Raw genomic sequence first — 24,379 nt, forward strand, 5'->3', positions numbered from 1 at the left:
AGGGAAACTTGCTGCTGTTCTAAAAACCTCTGCTCTTGGAGGCCCAACACTGTCTACAAGAATAGAAGCACCCGTAGACATCAGTGGGCCGGCGACGCGTGGGAGGGAACTTTCTTCGCAAGTTTTTCTTCGCACACGAGTGGAGTGATGTCACGTGCTGCAGCCGGTGCCCAAACTATATCGCTCAGGATAGTGCAAAACGTCCCGCGTCCCAAAAAAAATTAGGCTTCGTTCGGACTACAGGTTTGGAATCCAGAGGAAGAAAAGCCTGTACGGAAACATGATTGGGTGGAGAGAGAAAACCCATGAAAATAAAAAACAAAGGAATGGAGGTACTTGCATGTATTTGGTATATAGGAAAGATTCCAGGAAATAGAGCCCTCGAGCCCAGTTAGGCCAACCGTTACATGCTAGCCATTATATGCTCCCTTTGACCATCTCTATATAAACATGCATCATATACTGAGCAACATACATCTGGGCATACACATAAGAAATTTTCTTCTCACTTCTGGGCATACACATCACAAATTTAGCATATTTTCATTGATAATAGATGAATGCAAGCTACCGAAGGCGTTCAAAAAATGAAGATGAGTTTCTTTTCCTCATACTCCCTGAAGTAGAAGGCAGTACCTCTTCCCAATCATCCCAAAAGAAACCAATACATATATACATCCATCCTCACTGGAGCTACATACATACATGGAACTCTTACCGGCTATGAGGTCTTATGCCAGAGACGTTTCCATATGGAGAGAGAGATTTTCCAGGCTTTGGTTCAGAAGTTGTTTGAGAAGTGCAAGCTTGAAGATGGAATATATGTATCTGCGGAAGAGCAAGTAGGTATGTTCTTGTACACAGTTTCAAAGAATGCAAGCAACCGAACAGTGCAAGATAGATTTGAGCGGAGTGGATCAATAGTTAGTTATTACTTCCACATTGTGCTCAACGCAATTACATGTCTGGCATGCAACTACATACAGATGCCTTCTCTGCACCCGCATCGCATATTAAGGCAGCAAAAGTTTTCATACTTTCAGGTACTAATCCTCAGTTCCTTCATCATAAATTGCTAGTAAGATATTTTGATGTGTACATATATCGAGTTCAATCATAAAATTTGCAGAACTGTATTGAAGCTATCGATGGTACTCACTTTTCCATGACAATTCCAGATGGACAACAAGATCCATACAGAAATAGAAAACAAGGTCTTTCACAAAATGCAATGGTTGCATGTGACTTTGATCTAAAATTTGTGTGGGTACATCCTGGTTGGGAGGGCTCCATCAGATACAAGAGTGCTACAAGATGCACTTAATCATGGATTTAGTGTACCCCCGGTAAATTCTACCTTATGGATACCGGATATGCAAACACACCTCAATTCCTTGCTCCATATAGGGGAACTAGATACCATTTGCAAGAACAAGGAAGAGCCCGACAAAAGCCACAATCCTACCAAGAACTATTCAACCTTCGCCATGCTCAACTTCGAAATCATATTGAGAGAATCATTGGTATATTAAAGAAGAGGTATGCCATATTGAAGGCCGCTACATCATATGATATTAACACCCAGGTTGATATTTCTATGGCTTGTTGTATATTTCATACGACTACATAATGGAGACATGACATTGCCTGAAACATGTACTGAAGATATCGATGAAAGTAATATGGAGGTTGTACCAGAGGGAGATACTCAATACAATGTTGATGTGCCTGCATTTAACAGCCTGCGGCAAGCTGGAAATGCTATGCGAGATGCCATGGCAAAAGCAATGTGGGCTGACTACATTGCAAGAAGATGATTTATATTGTACTAAATGTAATTCAATCTATGTATGTAATCGAAACAATCTGGTTTGTACTGAATTACTTATATTCATTCAGAAGGACATGTAATAAAGTTTCATTTAACATTACATTACTAGTACATGTGTCCAGGAACATATACACAAAAGGTAACATCTTTCCCTAGCCAAGCACCACATGTGTTCAGGAACACATAAGCAAAAGTTAACATCCTTCCCTAACCAAGTACTACATGTGTCCAGGAACATATGCACAAAAGCTAACATCCTTCCATAGCCAAGTACTACATGTGTCCAGGAACACATACACAAAAGCTAACATCCTTCCCTAGCCACGTACTACATGTGTCCAAGAATATGTACACAAAAGGACTACAAGGAGGAGCATATTTCCATAACCGTTTGTCTAGGTTTGCTGAATTTTTCTGGTCAGTCAAGCCAACCGTAATGCATCATTTGAAAAAGATAAAAATAACTCTCTGTTGTTCTTACTGTCGGTGAAGAGGTCAGCCGCTTTTAGGATATCTCCAATTTGTAAATCTTTCAACCCTTCAAGTGCAGTAAGGCATTTTTGGATGCTATATGGATCCTTTGCTTTCCTCTCTTCAATGGCTACAAGTCGGTATATCTCTTCTCTTTTGAGGCTCAAGTACCTCTCATGGAAATCATCGTTACCATTTCTGGTCTTCTGTTTTTTCACTTGTCTTGCATTGGTAAGCTTTGGAGCAGAATTAGATTACTAATGAGTTTTACGTATATTTTCTGGATGTTCCATTGAGTTGTGTGGGGCTTCATTAGAGTAAGCTGGTCTTGGAACTACATTTGGTAATAGAACATGTACTGCAGAATCATTACCGGGAGGTGAGTTTGCTGTCGCTTGGTCCAATGGATCATTGCTGGAGAACCAATTAGTGCTCTCAATTTCTTCTTCTGAACCAAAGTGCATGGATGATCCACCCGCAGCGTAGGTGAGTGCAAATTCTCCTCGAGATCTTGCAGTTGCTGCGAATATGATGCATAAGCTAAGAGGGTTGTGTTGCTTTCTTCGCATATAAATCCTTCCTTGAGCATAACGTCCTACACAATTTATGTACATCAGAACCTCAGCTGTAGAACAAAACATAAGAAATAACCTCAATTATTTATAACTCACCATCATATAGAGCAAAGAGATCATCGTAATATGGGAATGACTTGTCTTGCCAATGGAGGGCGTCTTTATTTTTGCGTGCCTGTAATCCTGCCCAAACATCATCTGGCGCAACCACCATCATTCTATCAAGATACCAGCCAAAACCACTTTCAGATAGCAAGTCTTTTATAACTTTAAAATATTTCTTCGTATCCTTCTCCTTTTGTTTGACCTGAGCTGATGCAAATAAGGAATGTTTTTTTGCTTTTGACGCTCCATATCGGCGGTTAATATAGGGCGTCGCAGATTTGGCGCGTTGGAGATGCTTTTAAACCCTTGCCTCCTAATTCCTACTAGTAAGCTTGCACGTGCACGCACGTATCACACTAATATGTATGCAGCAAATCATGATACAAATACCAAAATTTTAACATATATTGTGATCTTTTATTATGTATTTTACCGAGCCATTTATGCCTAAGAGGTGTGAGAGCGCCTAAAACACACAATCCACACTTACATAAAATTTACAATCACATAAATGTATTTAGAATTAGTTGTAAAAATACTTAAAATCATAAACTAAGCAACAATATGTATTATGTTTCTTCTTGAAGGTCCATCTATGTATTCTTGATACATGGCGAAATATGAGTGACAGATAAAATAACTAAGCAACATTGTATCTTCTATTTATTCGCGGATGACGGTTCTTTCTTGAAGGTCCACTTTTTTATGCGATCAATAAGGCTTCGTGCAATGGCTGGGATATTGCTTAAAGCTTCATTTGCTTCATACTTCAGGATGTGAACCAAAAACCGCTTCCTTAGTTGAAAACCGTCCTATATATGCATTATACAACATTGTTATAAAAAAACATGTGCAAAGTGTATGCAAATGAACATGTGTAAATACTCACCGTGGGTACTGGAAAATATAGCAATCCATCGTACCATGAATGCATGAACTCAAAAACCAAATAACCCGACAGAGCACTGCATGCATATAATGTTACATTGCGAGTCGAATAAATACGTTAAGATTGTAACACATTGTTAAGATTCTTACTCGTCTAGATTTGTTGGAACTTTGGGAGCCTTGCAACCCCATTTAGTAATGTCATCCTTTGATGCAGGGTTTGCAACTTCCAGGGCAAGATTAAAATTATCGGCCACATTTTTAAGTATAGTCTTCGCCAAATATGGTATTGGAAGTGGGTCCAAAAAAGAGATAACTTTTTTGTGCCGATCCAAGACGAACAACTGGAATAACCCAACAATATCCCAAGGCAATAAAATCTGCACCGATACATTTAAAAATATAGCAAACATTATAACAGATAATTGACTCTTAAGAATGAAGGATTGAAATCTTACCATATTGCATTCAGATATATGATACTCATTGCTGTCAGGCCAGCTAAGAAACAACTGAGCCAACCGAGCAACATCAGGATAGTCACTATGACTTGGATCTCGTGCATATTGAGACATCAACTAAAATAATAATAAAAAAAACATTAGTATATGCCACAAATGAGTCACATATAAATAGATTTAGTATGTAGTTATAGTAACTTACACAGAAGTTCAAGTCCATGTAGTGGACTGGGACATCCCTAGCAAGCTGGATGTCGTGGCACGCCAGTATCCGTACAGCCATATTAAAGCAACTAACGTCCATATTTTCATTCATTTTTAGTATGCTACTTATTTGTCTTAAATTAAGACTAATAGGATAAGGACTCGAACTTTTAACCCATTCGGTCCTGTAAAATTAGAATTATGTCAATTACAATTACAAGTATGCTATCGCAATTTATTAGAACAATACAATAAAATAAATAAAAAAATGTTGCTTACTCTAGTGAAGGGATATCATCAACTGTGCTGATGTATAGGCAAAGTTCATCTATTAATTCTTGGTCGGTTGGATTGGCAGATGGTAACATAAGAGATGAACCCAATTTCCGACGATAGTTTCGATGTTTTGTTGTTTTTAGGAGGTCCATCCACAATGACACAATCAGTAGGATCAAATGTATGTTCTTCATCATCTTTCAAGTCTCGATTCCTTATATTATCATCGTTCAAATGTGAATCCACTAAAATTATGGCTAGTTTGTTTCTAAAATCTGTCATATTGACCTATTAATCAAGCAGTAAATAAAGTTAGTTTTCAAGTAATAATGATACAACCTGGAATAAGTATCGCGATATGGAGCAAATATACCTGTTCAGGAATGTCGGATAAAATATCCCCCGTGAAATATTCCATGAAATTTAACATCCATAGACCACACGATGACCTGCATGATTATAATTATTAATGATACAGAAATTAGTATTTATTCAATAAGGATAATCATTCCTCACCAAAAAGGACCTTCAAAATCATTTAAATGAAAATTTGAGGGCAATTTGTTTTTCTGAATTGTAGCAGAGAGAAGAGCAGTCCACGGCCCATGGCCCACGGCCCACGCACACCCGACATCCGACAGGCCCGAGATTACCTCGCGGACCTCACTCCTTGTCGTACTCACTCTGTCTCATCACCGTCAAAATAAAAACTCGCTGGCTCTCCCCCCGCCCCCACCCACCGCCGTCGACCGGACCCCCGCTCTCCTGCCTCGCCGCCGATGTCCTGGACGGCAACCTCCTCCGTCCTCTTCGTCCAGGCGACCTGAAGCCAACGGAAGGCCAGGGCACCCCGCGGGAGTGGCAAAAGGAGGTGGATGGGCGCTCCCGGTCTCCACTGGATCCGCAGCCGCGGCCACCCGCCTTCGCCACCGGGGCCTCCCCGTCCCTCTATTAACCATGGGTCCTCTTCAGTCGTCGGAATCCGAGCGGGGGATGAGGGTGCTGGAGGTCGACGTGGGGGCGCTGAATCGGGGGCTCGAGAAGGCCATCGCCGGCGCCAGGTATCCCCTTCACCATTTCCTTCCTCGCCACAGGTTTTTTTTACCTGTGCATGCTAGTTAAAATATGGAATACGTATAGGGTGAACTTATTTATCTTCTTAATACTTTTTAATAGAGTTCCAAATTCGTGAATTCTTACTGCCACAGAATATTGAGAAAACAGATTGGCAAGATAAACATACTACAAATGCATTAGAATATGACAATAAAATTTAAAGAACAGACATGTATAATGTAACTGCAAGTTTGCAATACAATATTCTTGGTGTGCCATGCCGCATGTATTTGATCCAACGTTTACTCAATATAATGCTTAAAAATTCACGAGCCCTACCAATATGTTAAGGCCTTCTGGGTTCTTGTCAGACAATGCTTCATTGCTGATAACTTACACATCTAATCTGAACCCCACCAATATGTTATCTTCAAAAAATAAGCAGTAATTTTGTATGTAGGCGTTCGTAGACCCCAGTAAGCAATTACCAAAGAGGAGGTTCGTTTTTGTTTGCAACTGATGCAACTACCTTTTGCTACAGGGATGGCATTGATGTTTGTAGATAGTTTGTCATTCCTTGACAACTTTGAGTGGACTACAGGATACACCAATAGAGGTTTTATAGTGTTCATGAATTGGCTTTTCTGACATCCCAAAGTATCATCCCGGTGGTTATCACGCTTATCATTGAAAACAAAGCTGGCATGAACTGAGCCACCCCTCAACAAGTAAATAAACATTGCACAGAAATTGTTTTCCCTGTTGTTGTATTATACTGCAACTGACAGTGTATCTACTCAAAATATAGTTGTATCCCATGTCTGATGCTCTTTACAGCCTGTCATTGATCCAATTATTATGTTTTCTGCGTAAGTGCTGCTGATGTATTAACCGTGTAGATTGGGCCTTAATATGTCCCAATAGTTACCAATCACCGGAAAGTTTGTTTCGGTTTTACTTAAGATTTCACCAGGGGAGTTCAACTGTCTAGGGCAAAAAAAATGTGAAAAATGGAAATAATCTGTTGATGAGGATGGTGAATCTTGGCCTAGCTCCTGGTACTGCAGAGTTCAACTTTGTTATTTGTCTAAAGAGGGAGCATTGTAGGATTTAAAGGCTTTGATAGGAGAGCCCAGGATGGCCTCCTCGTGTTTATACTTACATTTGATCATTACTGATGACACAAAATGATGCATGACTGATGAAAGCCCATTCTCTACTTTGCGAAGCTAAGAAGATCCATGCAAAACTAAGCCCATTCTCTACTTTACATTTACATAATAGGCGCTAGGAATTGTGTGCACACAAGCCAGGCCCAAAGCAGGACGGAATCATTGTGGCTCGATGGTCCAACATGAAAAGGCAAAGCTAAACATCCATCACCACTGAATATGTGTATTCTTTCCCTATTACTTACTGGTGTTTTAACACAAAGCAATCATTATGTATAATTATACACATCATTGTCCCTCTAGAAAAAAATACATAGATATGCTTTCTAAAAAGTCAAATGACCAAGTTTTCCTTACTTATTTGTTGCTTCCACTAAGCTATGCTCACTAATGCTCTTCATCTCCTACTGTTGCATTATATTTTTTATAAGCCTCCTCGTATTGCATCGTGCTTGTGCAAATGTCACATTTCTTTGCTGACCAGGATATATTGCCAGCTTCCACTTGTTGCAATTATTTTAGTGCAGCACTTCACTGAGTTGTGGACTGTGGTTACCACATACCAGTCAATTGCGCTTCACCATTAGAGTAAATAGCTGTCTTCCGATTGAAGTAACTGGAGATCTTGTTATAATATCAGTTGTACTGTTATTCATGGTTGTCCATATTCTTATGATATGCGAATAGCATCTTTACACTACAATCAAAAGTTAACTGCTTCACCTTGTAGAAGCAAACACATTTTCCAGATGAGGTTGTAGAATTTTTATTATAATCATATTTCTAGGCCTGTGTTGATTAGTTCGAAACAAGTAACATGGCCTTCTTAATTAATTCTGAGGGCTGATACATGGAAATGATAAATGGATTGTATAATTCTGTTCAGTTTATTAAACATCTACCATGCAAATGAATTGACCATCACCATTTCATCCACCAGGTGTATCGACTGGTGTCTTTCATTTAGTGTCTGATTTCTATCAATTGTTTTCCTATTAAGGTTATTATGCAACCAAGTTCTGTCCCGAAGCATGCAAGCATGTTTTATTCCTTATGCAACCAAGTTCTGTCCCAGGAGTAAATGTTTTGGTGGTTCAAAATGTGTGACAAAATGAAAATGACTTCAGTCCAATTATTTCATTGCAGCAGGTCACAGGAAGCAGTCGAACCTGAAGAAAGTGCAGCGTGCAGCCGGAGCCTGTCTCGGCGTTGACGGGACGTTAAGGGCGGGCACGGGTGCCGGCTGGATCATGTCCACGCATTCAGGGTCGTGCAGTGCAGCCTGCCATGGAGGTTGCGCCGGGAGGCAGGAGCGGGTGCGGATGCTAGCGGGAGCCTGTCCCCGCGTTCAGGGGAGCTCTTGTCGGATGGCAGCGGGCAGTGTCGGGAAGTCCTGCGGCGGCGACGGCGATCGGCGAGCGGGAGTGTTGCGGCGGACACCGGGAAGTCCCGCGGAGGTGATGGCAATCGGCGAGCGGGTGTTCGCCTCTCTATCTCATTCAACCGTTTTTTGATCGTGGGTGTTGTCTGCCTTGATTCTCTAGAGAGGCCGAGGGGAAAGGAAGAATCGAGCGTGGGTGGGTGTTGTCCGCTCCGTCAAACATGGAGAGGCTGTGGTGCGTTCAATATGTTGGTTTGGCGGCCAAGATTACTTGGCACTGCAACAAGGAGGTGAGGATGTCCAGTGGCCGGCGACATGTCGGAAGGCCCATAGAAGCATCAGCCAGTATTGTCTGGTGCCCAATGATACACAGGTGATATCTGTTTTTTCCAATTGTGAATTCCTATGTAGAATTTTATATCAATCGCAGTACAACCATGAATATGCTTTCCATTGTTTTGTTTCTAAAGAATAAATAAAATCGACATGCCCTTATTGCATTCGCTCTTTGCTTTTGAAGCTTCCAAAATGCTGAGAGGGGGTCACTATCGGCATGGTAATGCGGCCACAGGTCACGATTTCTAGGTCCATGGATGAGAGTATGCAGTCCTAGGGATGGGATGGTAGCAACATCGGCAGACAAAACAACCAACGTCTCTTTTTTTGGATGCATAAGTAGCACACATGGTAGAATATGCAATTTGGTGTTGAAAAAAAACGCGTTAACACTATGGCTTACAACTCTTTTAGGATAGTATCACAAAGAACATGCAATGTGGTTTGGGGAGAATGGACATAGCAATTAAACTGCTTTTTTCCTGCCTTATTTATATTTAAACACACTCCTCATTTTTGATGGTTTGTTATTGTAGGTAAACATGATGGATGAGTAGTATGCTACTGATGAAGATGATTAAGTACAATGTCATCTACTCTCATTTGGTAAGTGCATATGCACACTTTATTCTTTCTTACCTGCGGACACATGATTCTTTGTAATGAGAATTAATGGGACATATAAAAAAATAAACTTTTGATTGCGTTGAGTTAAGAGGTATACCCATCTGTTTGCAGACTGCTCGTAATACACTCTTCCCTTGGCCATGTTGTCACGTTTAGGTCCGGCCATTTATCAGCTTTTAATTCCATGTTAAGCGATGCATATTTCAATAAATTTTGCAGTCCTTCCAGCTGTTGCACGAATAAATGACAATATTAACATCACAACCGAAGAATAACAGAAAACCATCTTATCAAAAGATAGGGCAGTGGGACTAATTGCTAACCATAGCAGCGAGGTCTTTGCGGCCCATTCCTCTGTCGAGCGAGTCGAGCACTTGGATACTTCGTTTTCTGGTATTTATAACTGCTACGTACCAATGCATGTTGTTACTGTTCACTGGAATGTGTATCTGAAACTTTTTAGTTAGTTTAGTTCCGATATAAACAAACATTCGTCCTCCATAGAATTTAGTGGAGATGTAAGAAACTGAGACTAACCATATCGTATTTCAAATAAGTTCTGACTCGATCTAATAACCATGTTGGTGCGTCATCAAGCCCCAGACAGCTAAAACTCTTTATCGTCGACGCATGCATTCTCTAAGAACACACTTCCACCTGACCTCACTTGTAGATGCTCTGTACCACGTATGCAATTTATGTACGCGTTTATTATCTACAATTTCAAAAGCATACAATGGTTATAGGAGATAATAGAACTCATAATAAAATAGCGAATCCTTGTGACAAAACTATATATGCTTACTTCATCGCCAATGAATTCTCCAGGAGTTAAAAGTGACAGTAACTCGGCCTTTTTAAGATATCCATCGTCGATGCTCACTAAATATCTCTTGTCGCTTGGTTCGTTTCTGATTTTGTCAATGACGGACCAATCATCGCCGGTGCAAGCATAATCTGTCACAATGGAAGTAATAGCATGTATTAGTAATGAAGATAATAAATATAGAAAAAGCAGGGCAGAGAAGGTTTTGTTATGTGCCTTCCGGAGAAACCACATAGTCTTGTGTCTTCTTAGGCTTGTTATGCCGTCGCATATGTTTCTCTATCTGCATGGGCGATGCAAACTCGTTCTCCATACTTCCTGGCCCTTCCGTGCCGGATGTAGTTGCTAAGTGCTTGTCCTGAGCTGACAGCAGTTGTTGACTTGTTTTGTTTTCGGATAATTCCTGGGAACAACAAAAATAAATCTGAAACCAGGAAAAGGGTGTTGGATAATTACTGTGGGGAAGTGCAATCATTGGGGAGTTTTTAGGACCAAGAAACTCACATTTGTCAATTCGGAGTAAGTAGCCTCTTTGCCGGTTATATTTTCTAGCTCGTTGGTCTCAGATTTGGTCAGCCACTCTTCAATCTGCCTATTATCTGTGTCCTCACCCTTTGATCCCCTGTCGATGTTTTCCTGAAAACCAAGCATATATCACTTTTAATTACGAAGCCTTGCAAATTATTTAATTACCAAACCTTGCAAACTATGAAGTTACAGAGATTAGCATCATTACCGCGTTGATAGCATGGACAACAGCACCGAATCTGGGTGGAGATTGATCCACAGAGGGCATCGGGGATGGCGGCCCAGACATTGATAATGATGCAACACAGCCAGATTCGTTGGGCGAGTGGACAAAGTTGAGGTGGAGGAGGTCGGCGAGGTGGAGGAGAGTTTGGATGGGGCGATTGTGGAAGGGAACAGTATCGTGGTGACTGCTTCTGGCGGTTGCTGTAGAGTTGTAGGTGCCCACGTTCGCTGGAGTCCGGAGTCCCTTATCGATCGATCAAGTCTGGCACGGTGCGAGGTGGAGATCGATCAAGTCTGGCGCGGTGCGAGGTGGAGATCGATCAAGTCTGGCGCGGTGCGAGGTGGAGGAGTGTGGGGATGCGGCCTGCTACAGCGAGATCATGAGGCATTATTTTCCTCGTAGGGAATCTACCTCTGTAACAAACTATCCGTATATGTAGCAGTACACTATTTTTATTGTTCTATCCGGCTGATTTATCTCAGGCCCACGTTTTTTTGCCTTTTCTTATACCCCACGTACATAATAGTTGTAGACATGGCCTTTTCTTATAGCCCATCTCCACAAATGCCTTTATAATATATTAAATGATTAAATTGGGCCTTCTATGTCTGATCTGTCAGCTTCCCACGCATCTGGAGGGCTCCTTGCGAAATATATTGCGTCTTCTACCAGGAAGGAGATGACATGCATTATATCGTGCCTTATTTGCCCACGCATTTGGAGGACTCCTTGCCTCCAGAAATATATCGTGTCTACCAGGAAGGAGATGACATGCATTATAGTATCCTGAAGGTACATCATATCTCTATTTATTTTCTCTGGTACTACAACTTCTCTGGTTCTAGGGTTATAGGAATTTCAGCTATTGCTGTCAAGAAATTACTGCATTAAGTGAGCACAGAGAACATTTGGCTACAACAGCAGTACAGGTACAAGCTTATTCCGTACATTTATTTCCCATGCTGTGGATGGATTGGAAGTTGTTAACCTAGCAGATACAGACTGGGACATAGTGTGAATAGAAGAACATGCTACCTTTACTTTTGCAACATTGGGAAAGAAATAATAACAATAACAAAACTAAACTTTTCGCGAGGAAAATTTATTCTTGACCTATATGCTTAATCAACCTCATCAAACTTGTTAACTTGAGCTGGCGCGATGTGGGGTGTACTTTGCGTCAGATGTTTAAAGATGTGTTTGATCGAAGAAGCTTGGGCAGGTAGTTGAACTCCATTGTACTCATTGGCCGTCTTCTGAGCATCCCTCCTTAAAAGAACAACATTTTTTACCGCTTCACCGGAATACAAGTCATTACAAATTCGTTCACGCACACCTACAACATGAAATAATTAGACATCTAGTTCTTATCAGGAATGGTGAATCAGTAATAAAAAATTATAGTCATCTTCAAGCATGTCAAAGTGATGACATGCTGAGCATCGATGGAACGTAATTATGGTTGCCGATGTACTTAAAAGACTTCCTGTTTATAAAAACATCAAGTAAGTAATAGTGCGAAATGCATTTTGTACAACACCTTTTTAATCTTTTAAAGTCCAGACATACTTGAGGCTTGATCAACTTGCATAGAGGTTGCCATGACAAATGAATAATGCTTTTCACCAGTCAATAGTTGTTCTTCATGCCTCTGAGCAAGTTCATCAAAAATGCGGAGGAACACAATGTGATTAGTGGAGTCCACCACTGCTACTTCCCTCATTCCTACCGGGAAATATGTCTCGTGGTCTAGTGGGCTAACATACATGATAACGCCCGCGATATCTATAATTGATACAATATGTTATTACATAAAAAAATTAATTGACACCCGACCGATATAATGTAGTCATTTATGAATATTTTATGTACACATGAATACCAGTGGTTGCGCCGTTAGGTAAATTGATGAAGATATCATCGACATCCATATCTGTGCATTTAAAAAGAAAAAGAAGTGTATATAATTAGTTTTGAAAACATTTGGACATATTCATCAATGTAGGATAAAAATAAGTTATCAAATATAGTTGAAAAGCTGGCTGCATCTAGTATTTTCAGAATTCAATTCCTTGTTACGTATATCAAAGGATAGTTCGAAAAGATTACCAGGCGCAAATGTCCAAAAAGTAGGAACTACGGGACTATATGGGAAAGATAATCAACATGTGCTGACCTGCAGCTTTATGTCAATGATAAGCTTGGCCTCTTTGTTTTCCTGGTGAGGATCTAGAAATTCTGTCCAGGTTCAAGTATTTCCGGGAAAAAAGAAGATTACTGTTTCACCTAGAAATATAGCAAGTTACAAAATTGCATGATGAATCGGCTAACAATCTATACAGGACAATGTGTTTGTTTTCCACAAGAAATGCACACACAAAACAGCGGAAAAATCTGCAACAGTACAACATTGTTGTTCTTAAATTCCTACATGGGGCAGGTTCACACAAAAATAAACCATAAGTAGAATCTTGCACTTTAATTTCTCGCTTTGAGCATAGGAGTACTTGAGATCTAAATTCACACCACACAGATAATAAACAACATATAGCAGGCATATAAGAAATCCAATTTATGCATATATTCAACATGTATGGCTCACAGTGAGGTATAGTGTTACCTATGAAGGCACCGGTAACACATTCAGTAAAACCAAACAGTGAGTGAGTAGATCCATTTATGAACATAACCGATACATGGATCTACTCATGTCTCTTTTGTAAGCACATTCAGTAATTCAGGTTAGTGAGTAGGAGGCGATGCATTTTACAAATTAGTATAAGTTGGTCACTACCATTGTAAACATCCAACTTGTGGACCATATCAAGTCATTCCATTACTGAATTCGTGTTGTCCTGAACCCTGATTTGCTTCACCAGAATAAAAACTGGGGAGCTCAGGATATGGATGAAGCACAAAACTTGGAACATAAATGTTCACGGTGTAGCTTAGGATACAACAGTTGTATAAATGGCCAATTGGTCATCTATCTTAAGATATGACCATAAGTTGTTCAGATAGCTTAGCAACGCATATAAATAGAAACATGAATAGTGTAATTAGCTTTCTGCCTAGCAAGATGACAAAGCTTGTTTTGAGCGTCTTGGCACATCACTGAAAGTGTGATCATCCTGGGTGCGGAATATGATGGAACCAAAAGTTCATGGAATCTTTATATGTTACAGGGAATTGCTAAGATATCAAGGCACACGTCCGAGCATAATCATCACATGAAAAGTACACACAACAATGGTACAAGCAAATTGATCCCTCCCGCTCCCTCTTCGTTGTAAGAAAACGAAGATATTCTGCATTTCTTTACAAACAAAAGCTTGGAACCATGCCACTACAGAATTTGCAACTTTGAAAAAATATCACTGACTGTGAGTAAGCCATGTTGTCTGGTATTTTCAGAACATCATACCACTGGAAATATATTTACCTATGCAAAACACAGCGGATCTGCAGTCCTTGGCTATAAGCGGCGCAATAGTTTACTCGTTGCAGCGACGAAGGCGACGATGGAATAGATCGATGAAATGTTGGAGTGCTACTCAGCTCCTCTTCTTGTTCTTCCTCTCAGCTATGCTGGCCTTCTCTACAAACGATTTTACAAATCCCTTAAATAGACATATATGCATGGACCAGCAGCCAGTAACCCACGCATGCAGTAGCCCATTCCATAACCACCTATGACTTGGCCAAATGAAATGTATGGAGGAGGAGCGTTAGTGAATAAGAATTTTTTTTTTAGATGGAAGTGAATAAGACTTGGCTGTCAGATGTCTCAAATTAAAGGTGTGGTCTGTCTGACCGCATCTGATATTGTTGTTAAATGTGGCATTTATTTTTATTTATGTTAATTAACTTTGCCATTTATATTTTAGTTTCGCTGAACTTCCAGAAAAAGGTGTCAAATCTTGTTTCAGTCTTTACAATGCCATTAAATAAAACTTCGGCGAAATGAATGAAGTGAATCACATGACATTACTGTGATCTGCACCGCGGAGATATAAATATTCTTTTGAATTTGCATAACTACAAGCCAAAATAGATGAAAAGGGAGCAGTTTCAGAAAAAAGGGAGAGTAGGCTTCAGACAAATTAAGAACATCGATAACATGCTTCCATTAACAAGATAGGCTGCTCGTATAAGCAAGCGCTGCAGTATTTACAAAACCTGATATTTCCTAGTGAAATACCGACACGTCGGATTCATCATCCAGGATGGTACTACAGTAAGTTAGCGACAATGCGTACTCACATCCACTGAACAGGAAAGATACTTTTTAGTGCAACATAGATCACATATAGTGCTTTGCTACAGATAGGACACAATCCAGGTACTCGTCGGCCCATGGTTCAGGCAATACGAACTTCGGCGAAATGAATGAAGTGAGGTCACCATCTCATCATAAGCAGGTTCAGTAATTCAGCACCACCCAAGACAGAGAAAACTGTGTCAAAGAAAGAAATATTGTGAGGTGAACAAACCAGAAATATTGTTTTGCACAACCATAATAAATTTGCTTCTGAAATGTACAATAATATAATAAACGAAATGAACTCAAACTCACACATGCATTAGTTGTAGCATGTAAATTAAAATCCAGTTTAATTACGCCAGTACACCTCTTTAGAATTCAACAAATCTTTCAAGCATGTGGGAAAGCTCCTATGTCATAACAAAGTCATAGAACTGTTAAAGCTGCTGCATAACATGAATATTCATAGATCCGAAAAAGAGAAATAGCAGTATATAAGAAGATTAAATAAGAAATAGCAGTATATAATAAGATGATTAAATAACAAACCTGTTCTATCCCTCCAATACATCCCTGTACACAATGTTCTTTGTGCTTTTTCCGGTGGGGTCTATGTCTATATTTGGCTTGGCCAAAATCCGAGTGGTCTGCCTTGACACACCCCTTGAAAGTGCAACATAAAGCTGGCCATGGGAGAATACAGGCTCTGGGAGGTAAATACCAACAGTCGGAATGGTTTGCCCTTGGGCTTTGTTGATGGTCATTGCAAAACTCAACCTTATGGGGAATTGTTTCCTCTTAAACTTGAAAGGAAGTGAAATGTCCTCCGAGGGTGACAAAGGGATTCTCGGTATGAACACTCTATTTGCAGCATGTTGTCCACCAACAATCTCGGCATCGATTGCGTTATCCTGGAATGCTCTAATCATCAGTCTTGTTCCATTGCACAACCCATTGTGCGGATCGAGATTCCGGAGAAGAATGACGGGACAATTGATTTTGAGTTTCAAATCATGCGGGGGCAGGCCATTTGGAGTGAGAGAGTTTAGATAGTCAAGTGGGTAGTTATTGCGTGCATCATCCTCGACAGAGTCAAAGCTGTAATAGACTCTTTCTTGGCCAGGAAATCTACCAATCATCTTTTTATTCAGATTGTCCACATGCTCATTTTTGGTTGAAAGAATGGCACGGGCGCTCATGTACGATCCAGATGTAGCGTTCTCATGAAGCGATGGGAAGACATCTTCAATAAGTTTATTCACTGGTTCTTCGGTGGAAGTCCAAGGAATAACAATGTCATCCGGAAGACGCACGTAGTTAGCACCAATCGTCTCTTCTGTTCCATTACCTATTCTTAGGAGGTAACTGGAGAACCACTGATCAGTTTGTGCCCTCATATTGCGCGTGAGGCGTATCTTCCTAATCTGCTCCCATAAATAAGACCTCTGTAGCGTAGCGTCAGTGATTTGAGCTCTTGTACCTCGTGGTACAACGGGAAGGACCTGCCTAAAATCCCCTCCAAACACCACGACTTTTCCCCCAAAAGGCAAAGCAGATCCCATGATGTCCTGTAGGGACCTATCAAGCGTCTCAACAGTTTGACGCTTTGTCATGGCAACTTCGTCCCAGATTATTAAAGATGCCCTACGGAGCAACTTTGCGGTACCACTCTGCTTGGTAAAATTGCATGTGCTGCTATCTGTGAGCTTAATCGGAATTTTAAACCTGGAATGGGCTGTGCGCCCACCAGGCATGATCGATGCCGCAATGCCAGATGTAGCTGTAGCAATAGCTATTTGACCCAACGAACGGACCTTTGCAAGGAGTGCTTTGTATAGATATGTCTTCCCCGTGCCACCCGGACCATCAACAAAGAAAATCTGGCTCCTTTTGTTGACAACACAAGAGAGGATTTCATCAAAACCAACACGCTGCTCTTTGTTAAGAGATGTAAACATGTTTATGTCTTCTTTGTCAAAACTAACAGACAACTCCTCTTGTACCTCTCTCGATTCTCCATTGGAACACTCATCATCCACCGGATCCAAATTTGGGAGGCCATAACTGCCAATATCTTTTCCCATGGAATGCACCAGATCCCTAATGTCTCTAAGGACCATCTGCTCTAATGCGACCTGGTTGGACTGGTTACGACGGTAGTCCTCAGACATTGACTCAAGGTGCTTCTCCCACAAAGATCGGATTTGGGTCACCTCGCAGAACACCAGAATAGTTGCAAAAAGCCTTCTTAGAGCATATGGCATTTGGAAAGTAGCTACCTCGGTCAAGCAGTCATCAAGTGACTTGTCGGTCTCTATGAGACCTCTTCGCTCACACGATTCTCTGAAATTCGAGCACAGCCTGCCATTTACACTTTTCAAATCCTCAAATGATGTTGCACCTTTCACATGATTCATGAGCACTCTAAGAAAGTACCTCTCACCTTCAGCAGGATGCGCATACACAATTCTTCCAATCTGACCCCGCCCCTTCAATTTTCTTCTTTGCCACTTCTTTGTACCTTTGATCCACCGGTAGAATTCGGGGAACTCTTTGTACAAGAAGTTCCTCGCATAAGGATCCACGAGGTTCATCTTGAAAAATTCAGTGAGCATGGTACTGGAAGAAGAGGGCCGATTGACGATGTCATCTAGATTGTCGCCCTCTTTGAATGTGATAGGTTGCATATCTTCCAGATGAAGCTGGAGTTGGAGAACAGAGGGAGAGACACCGAACATTGCAAAACCGCAAATCCTATGGATAGACTCCTGTGGCCCCACGAACCTAGCATCCCTGTATTGTTTGATCTCATTGATTACTTCACCATCATTCTCTACTGCTGGATCGACTGAGAATGAGGCACGATCATGTCCTTTATAGATGTACTTGAATAAATATTTCACTGCCTTGATGCTAGAGCAAGCTTCAACATTGATGTGACAATTAAATCGCATAAGCAAATCAGGGTTGTATGGGACAACCCATCTATTATCTAGCTCTGCTCCTCTAACCTTCACTTGATGACCATCATGCCTCCTCCTATAGATAGGATAGGAGTCCTTTCCTTGCTGCGTAGCATCACAAAACTGCCGAGGATAGCGAAATCGACATTCACCATCTATCATGCAAGCACAATTTTTTCTGAGAGCACCACATGGACCATGTAGCATATGTTTAACAACCAGAGAGTGCAATAGAGGGTACTTGTCCTTGTTAGGAAGTTCTGCTGATATCACCTTGTCGTATCCATCTGGGTTTGTTAGCTTGCTATCCGAGCACATGATCAAAAGCATGTGCTCATGTGGCAACCCTCTTTTCTGAAACTCGGTAACATGGACATATGCAGCAACCTTTCCAAAGTATTTTTTTTATCAACAAATCCTTCATACTTCTCAATTTGGCCCTGTATACTCTCGCGACAAGGTCTGGACGGTCTTGTGGCATTTGTCCGGGTTCAAGTCTGGACGTAATCTCCTCCCACTGCGGGTTGCAAGTCATTGTGATAAAGTAATCAGGCTTTCCAAACCGCTGGACTATCGCCATCGCATCAAGGAATCTTCGCTGCATGTCTCGATCACCTCCTGGAAAAGTCCGCGGGAGCACGATTCTCTTACCAACCTGAGAACCACGTGTCTCGCCAGCATCCATGACGTCAACAACTCCCTTAAGAAATAAAGCAGTCAAGGCATCATTATGCGGTAAATTTAAATCCGTAGGGGCGATGTACAATGTAACATGGAAACGTTTTAACATTCAGATACCTGGTATAGATCAGCACGAATGAGCTTTTGATTCTTAGGCTTGGAGAAGAAATCAAGTCTCATAGTCTCCATCTTGATGTACATGTCTACTGCCCATTGTTGGAACCCGCGTGCACCGAACAATATAATGTTAAAAAGTCCTTTCCTGACTTGTAGCTTGAAGCAGTAGTACTCCCTTGCGCTCACGAATTTTCTAGACCCCCCGGTTTCACTATCATCCTGGTCCTCTTCATCATCTACAACATGGATAAAAAAAATTAATTGGTCATCTGCAGTAACAATGAATAAGATGTGAAACACGTTGAGAGGATGCGGATAATTACCTGCTACCTCATCTGTGTTTTGTTCCAGATGAACATTTGAACTCCGATCCAGACCTTGCAAATTTTCATGCTCTATGTCGTCCTGGTTGTCCTCTTGAGTGATTTTAGGAGGGGTCTCATATGGTATCCAACGATTCCATCCCGTCTCCCCTCTCGGGAAAAATAATGGATATGCCAAAGGATCATAGCAACCATAGTAAGCTCTAATATATATAGGACGGTCCCCTTTGCCATACACGACAACTTGTCTATCAAAAGTGTTTTGTGGGTCACTCCCTTCAACCCACATCGCGGCTACCTGGGAAGCAGTTGGGGCATTGTATCTTCGCTGGTCGAGTCTTATATCTGTGTTAAGGGATATCCTATATTCTTCTAGATTCGGAATAGATCCACAACTTTTAAAGGTCTGTACATATGGGTTGTCCTCTAGTATCTCCAGGATCTTCCGTATGATATTGATATCAAGATCTGGAGACCGCTTGATTCTATGTTCCAAGGTTTCATCTGTATCATAGAAGTAGAGCTGGAGATTTCTAGGTCCTTGACCACCAGGCACCAGATCGTCCATCTTATAATACATTGCCCCTTGTGCTACAAATGTATAAACACCGGTTCTCGCCGCATTGCTGACCGTCTTATCAAGGGTGACTCCAAGCCTTGTGAAGGAGAAGTGGGTGTTGAAATATCGTATGTGCTTTATGAAATATTTTGCATCAGCATCAACCTGACTTGTAAACAACCGGCGCAACTCGTTAGGAACTTCCGGTGTAACTATCTTGACCTTTCCTTTTCTGCAACAGAAAGCGGGACCCTCATATTGCAGCCTCATTGCTCCGCAATGTTCACAATCATCTGCAGGCTTCAACACATGATGCTTAGTTGGTAGATTGTGGTAGACATAGTCATAAGGATCAGCATTCTGGTTACATGGTGGAATGCCACTTGTCACTGGCCATGAATCGAACACATCTCCTGCAAAATATAATAATACGAATAAAATAGATGCAATGAATTTAGTATCCCACTGCAATAATAGAACTTAGTTAGTGGTAGAAGCTACCTGTAGCACTAAAAATTCTGCACCCCTCATCATTGTTATGTATTGCTTCTTCCTCTTGGAAGGTGTCCAAGTTATCTGTGTGAGACATTTTAAATCAGCTTAAGCTGGTATGTGCTGGTAACATCTGTAATTAAATTGAAGGTTTGTACTTTACCCTCGAATACAACACCTTCTTCATTTGGTTCAAAGATCCCAGTAGGATCAAAATCTTCGTCACTATTTGTGTCTTCGAGAAATGCTGTGTACAATTAAAGATGGTGAGAATTATCTCATAGAATAACAAAAGATGGTGAAAATTATTAGTACAATAGGATCACAATACCTGTTTGGTAATGTTTGGATGATTGTGCTTCCATGGCCGGTGTGGTTTGTTGGGTAAAATTTGCTCCGCTTCCGTGTCTGCATTTCTTGTACTCACGGTTCTTGCGCAAACGCTCCTGCTTCTGTTCATCTGACATTAGCGAGTAGATTTCTCTATCATGTTGACGTTTCTTATCAGTAGAAGATGCATTCTTCTCTAGGAAGCTCTGGTGTCCATTAAATTCTGCGGATGTGGACACGTGTTTCATAGTTGAATCTCTGCATGGCGTTTGAAAATTCCTGGTCATGCTGACATATGTACTTCGATATCTCAAGCACGTAATGAAGTAGAAAGTGTGAGCCGAAGTAACACAATGAAGCCATATTTGACATGTACAAGGAGTGATGTCGCATGAGGTTTACTTACCATTTGTTAGTCTGTTGGTGACGTTCTTTGAGTGGGATAGTGGTGAACTCGGAAATAAGCGGTGACCTTTGAGACATGTTGGCATCTTTCCTTGTTGCTTCTTTTTTTCTGTCGTGCTATGCGCAGCCTCGTAAGTGCTCCGCCTTTTTATCATCGAGATAATCGAGCATACCACCCTCGACCGGTCTGCTTGTTTTTACCTACACGACTCGGGTAGTTACATTTGTTTGTAAGAATGTTAACCGGTGCGGACATACCGATCGTGACCCGAATGTAGGTAGATCGAGTGAAACATTACTGCAACCTAGAATATAATCAGCACATTAACACCTGTAACATGAGCGCGGAGAATATGGAACCTATATGTTTGCGAAAAAAAGACATGATTAGATGTATTAGGTTACCCGATAACTGGGTGGGTGATCCTGTTGTGTGGGCATTTCCTCTTGCTGTCACCCGCATGCGGTATGCATCATTTCTATGCAGCCACTCGGACTCATCGTCATGACACACCAAAGAAAAGACCTCATGTTGTTGTGAATTGTGTGGCACAGATATTTGAGATGCATCACGTTGAACTGGAGCCATACCTATGAATACGTTGGAACAATACAATCAGTATTTTTTACATCTACAACATGTGGTCTATATGTTGCAAGTATAGGACACATGACCTTCGGTTTGTATCCGGGTGACTCAGCATTGTGTAATGGCCTGCGTAGGACAGAACATGTTTTCATCATTGACGGTGGTCGTTGACTGTTTTTTGAGTTCCCGTAATTCCCGTCGGCGCTTTAAGATCTCGTCTTTATTTTGTGCATACCTTTCTCTCTCCCTCTGCCTCTTGACCTCTTTAGGATCTGCATATAGAGCAGACTTTACTTTAGCACCATAATTTTGTCCTCACCGTTGTAATATTTTTTACCTCTTTGGGTTTGCTTGTTGGTTATATCCTGAAATGGAGCCAGGTTGGATGATGACATATGTATATCTGATTGCACTATCCTGCAATTGTACCAAAGCATTAGGATAAACAAAGTATGAATCTTTGTTTTTTTAACAGTCTCTAATAGGCTTTTGTATGGCTCTGCTCGATAGTTCGAAAACGCAAGTGGTATTAGTACATTATTTTGCATCCATGTTCTACCTACTTTGTTCTCTGTCGTGCCAGATGGACTTTCAAATGTCATATCAGTTCACCATTATTCTTCTGTAATATAGTTTCGTGTGATTAGTTTCTGGAGTGTAGTTTCCATACCGAATCATGGATCCGAATTGAGTTTCCAGAGCATTGTGGTCTTTGTGGTCAACTGTTGATCTGCAGTGAGAATTGTTGGTACACAGGCTTTGACAGCACTTAATTATTATCAGTTTGATTCCTTAGCCGGAAAGTCTAGGTTGTTTAATATGGCTAATCGTATTTATTTCTTTTCAGTGCAGAATTTGGAGTCCAGGTTTGTACCTCTTTATCTTGGGCTTCTGAAAGCTTGGACATGTGGTGCCTGCACAGACTGTCAGACATACATTATGAGTATAAGATTGGCTGAGTAGAAGAAGCCCCGGTAATGTTTGCATGCTAACCGTGCACCTCCCGATGCTATCTGCCTGTCTTAATTTGCACTCCATCAAACTTTAATTTTCTGGTAATGTTGGTCATGTGGTTCATAGTTTCTGGTAATGTTTGCATGCTAACCGTGAAATTGTAGCAGGGATAGGACAAATCACTATGAAATATACATTGTGAAAAATGCATGCTAAAACTTGTGATATTCCCAGTTCGTTAAAATACGAATGTGAATTCTGCATTTTTCTGAACTGTGATGCCTTTTCATCACATAGGATGAACTAATCAGTAAGGCTGCGTTTGGCAGCAAAGTATTTGAGCTGTTTGTTTACAAGTCAGGTTGATGCTGATGCAAAATATTTCAGAAAGCATATTCGATATTTCAACACTCACTTCTCCTTCACAAGCCTTGGAGTGACCCTCGACAAGACCGTCAGCAGTGCGGCGAGAACCGGTGTGTATACATTTCGTGCACAAGGGGCACTATATTATAAAATGGATGATCTGGTGCCAGGTGATAAAGGACCTAGACATCTCCAGCTCTACTTCTATGATACAGATGAAACCTTGGAACATAGAGTGAAGCGGTCTCCAGATCTTGATATCAATATCATACGGGCCATTCTGGAGATACTTGTAGGATAACGTTGCATAGAAAACAAAAATTTTCCTACGGCGAACACGCAATCCAAGCCAAGATGCAATCTAGAAGACGGTAGCAACGAGGGGGTATCGAGTCTCACCCTTGAAGAGATTCCAAAGCCTACAAGATGAGGCTCTTGTTGCTGCGGTAGACGATCACTTGCCGCTTGCAAAAGCGCGTAGAAGATCTTGATCACGATCGGTTCCGGCGCCACGAACGGGCAGCACCTCCGTACTCGGTCACACGTTCGGTTGTTGATGAAGACGACGTCCACCTCCCGTTCCGGGGCAGCGGAAGTAGTAGCTCCTCTTGAATCCGACAGCACGACGGCGTGGTGTCGGTGGCGGTGTAGAAGTCCGGCGGAGCTTCGCTAAGCTATGCGGGCAATATGGAGGAGAGGAGCTTGGCTAGGGTTTGGGAGGGGTGGCCGGCCACTCTATGGGGGGCGGCCAGCTTATGGTCTTGGGGTGGCCGGCCCCCTCCCTTGGCCCCTCATTATATAGGTGGATCCCAAGTATTGGTGTCCAAGTCTTCGAATAAGACCCGAAACCAAAACCTTCCATAGGAGGGGGCAAACCTAGCCCAACTAGGACTCCCACCCAAAGGTGGGATTCCCACCTCCCATGTGGGGGGTGGCCGGCCCCCTATGGTGGAGTCCACTTGGGACTCCACCCCCACTAGGGCTGGCCGGCCATGGAGGTGGAGTCCCTTGTGGACTCCACCTTCCTTGGTGGTTTCTTCCGGACTTTTCTAGAACCTTCTAGAACCTTCCATAGAACCTTCCGCGACATTTTATTTCACATAAAATGACATCCTATATATGAATCTTATTCTCAGGACCATTAGGAACTCCTCGTGATGTCCGGGATCTCATCCGGGACTCCGAAACAAATATTCCAACTCCATTCCATATTCAAGAACTACCATTTCAACATCCAACTTTAAGTGTGTCACCCTACGGTTCGAGAACTATGCGGACATGGTTGAGTACTTACTCCGACCAATAACCAATAGCGGGATCTCGGAGATCCATAATGGCTCCCACATATTCAACGATGACTTTAGTGATCGAAT

General features: G+C 41.5%; 1 protein-coding gene, 1 long non-coding RNA gene and 2 pseudogenes across 6 annotated transcripts; 1 reads left to right on the forward strand and 3 right to left on the reverse strand.

The window, feature by feature from the left end:
* The first annotated feature begins 453 nt into the window (after window positions 1–453).
* LOC139831347 (protein ALP1-like) lies at window positions 454–1,817 on the forward strand (annotated as a pseudogene).
* Window positions 1,818–2,025: 208 nt separating this feature from the next.
* LOC139831710 (uncharacterized) lies at window positions 2,026–4,614 on the reverse strand (annotated as a pseudogene).
* A 7,214-nt stretch (window positions 4,615–11,828) lies between these two features.
* On the reverse strand, window positions 11,829–14,551 carry LOC127301585 (uncharacterized). 2 transcript variants are annotated; one of them, XR_007852240.2, is made up of 5 exons: window positions 14,406–14,551; window positions 13,140–13,249; window positions 12,846–12,896; window positions 12,533–12,748; window positions 11,829–12,449 (listed from the first exon to the last, which is right to left on the reverse strand). It is a non-coding gene; the product is annotated as an uncharacterized lncRNA (long non-coding RNA). The 2 variants fall into 2 exon arrangements; XR_011745389.1 differs by lacking the exon at window positions 13,140–13,249 and having other exon boundaries at window positions 12,533–12,896.
* A 561-nt stretch (window positions 14,552–15,112) lies between these two features.
* On the reverse strand, window positions 15,113–19,520 carry LOC127301583 (uncharacterized). Of its 4 annotated transcripts, XR_011745388.1 has the most exons (5): window positions 19,312–19,520; window positions 18,989–19,224; window positions 15,777–18,890; window positions 15,540–15,637; window positions 15,113–15,419 (listed from the first exon to the last, which is right to left on the reverse strand). XR_011745388.1 is itself a non-coding variant. In XM_071820260.1 (3 exons), the coding sequence occupies exon 2, from the start codon at window positions 18,518–18,520 to the stop codon at window positions 15,782–15,784; it is 2,739 nt and encodes a 912-aa protein (XP_071676361.1). In that variant the 5' UTR covers window positions 18,521–18,890; window positions 18,989–19,520; the 3' UTR covers window positions 15,113–15,419; window positions 15,777–15,781. The 4 variants fall into 4 exon arrangements, 2 of the variants coding, with proteins under 2 accessions (XP_071676361.1, XP_071676360.1); XR_007852239.2 differs by lacking the exons at window positions 18,989–19,224; window positions 19,312–19,520 and having other exon boundaries at window positions 15,777–18,908; XM_071820260.1 differs by lacking the exon at window positions 15,540–15,637 and having other exon boundaries at window positions 18,989–19,520.
* Between the last annotated feature and the right edge of the window lie 4,859 nt (window positions 19,521–24,379).

Source organism: Lolium perenne, chromosome 5, assembly GCF_019359855.2.
Source record: "Lolium perenne isolate Kyuss_39 chromosome 5, Kyuss_2.0, whole genome shotgun sequence".
In the NCBI taxonomy this organism is placed as follows: Eukaryota; Viridiplantae; Streptophyta; class Magnoliopsida; order Poales; family Poaceae; genus Lolium; species Lolium perenne.

What these genes read in the sequence shown, in the direction of transcription:
- LOC127301583 (XM_071820260.1), bottom strand. Translation starts at nt 18,520, where the DNA reads ATGCTTTTGATCATGTGCTCGGATAGCAAGCTAACAAACCCAGATGGA.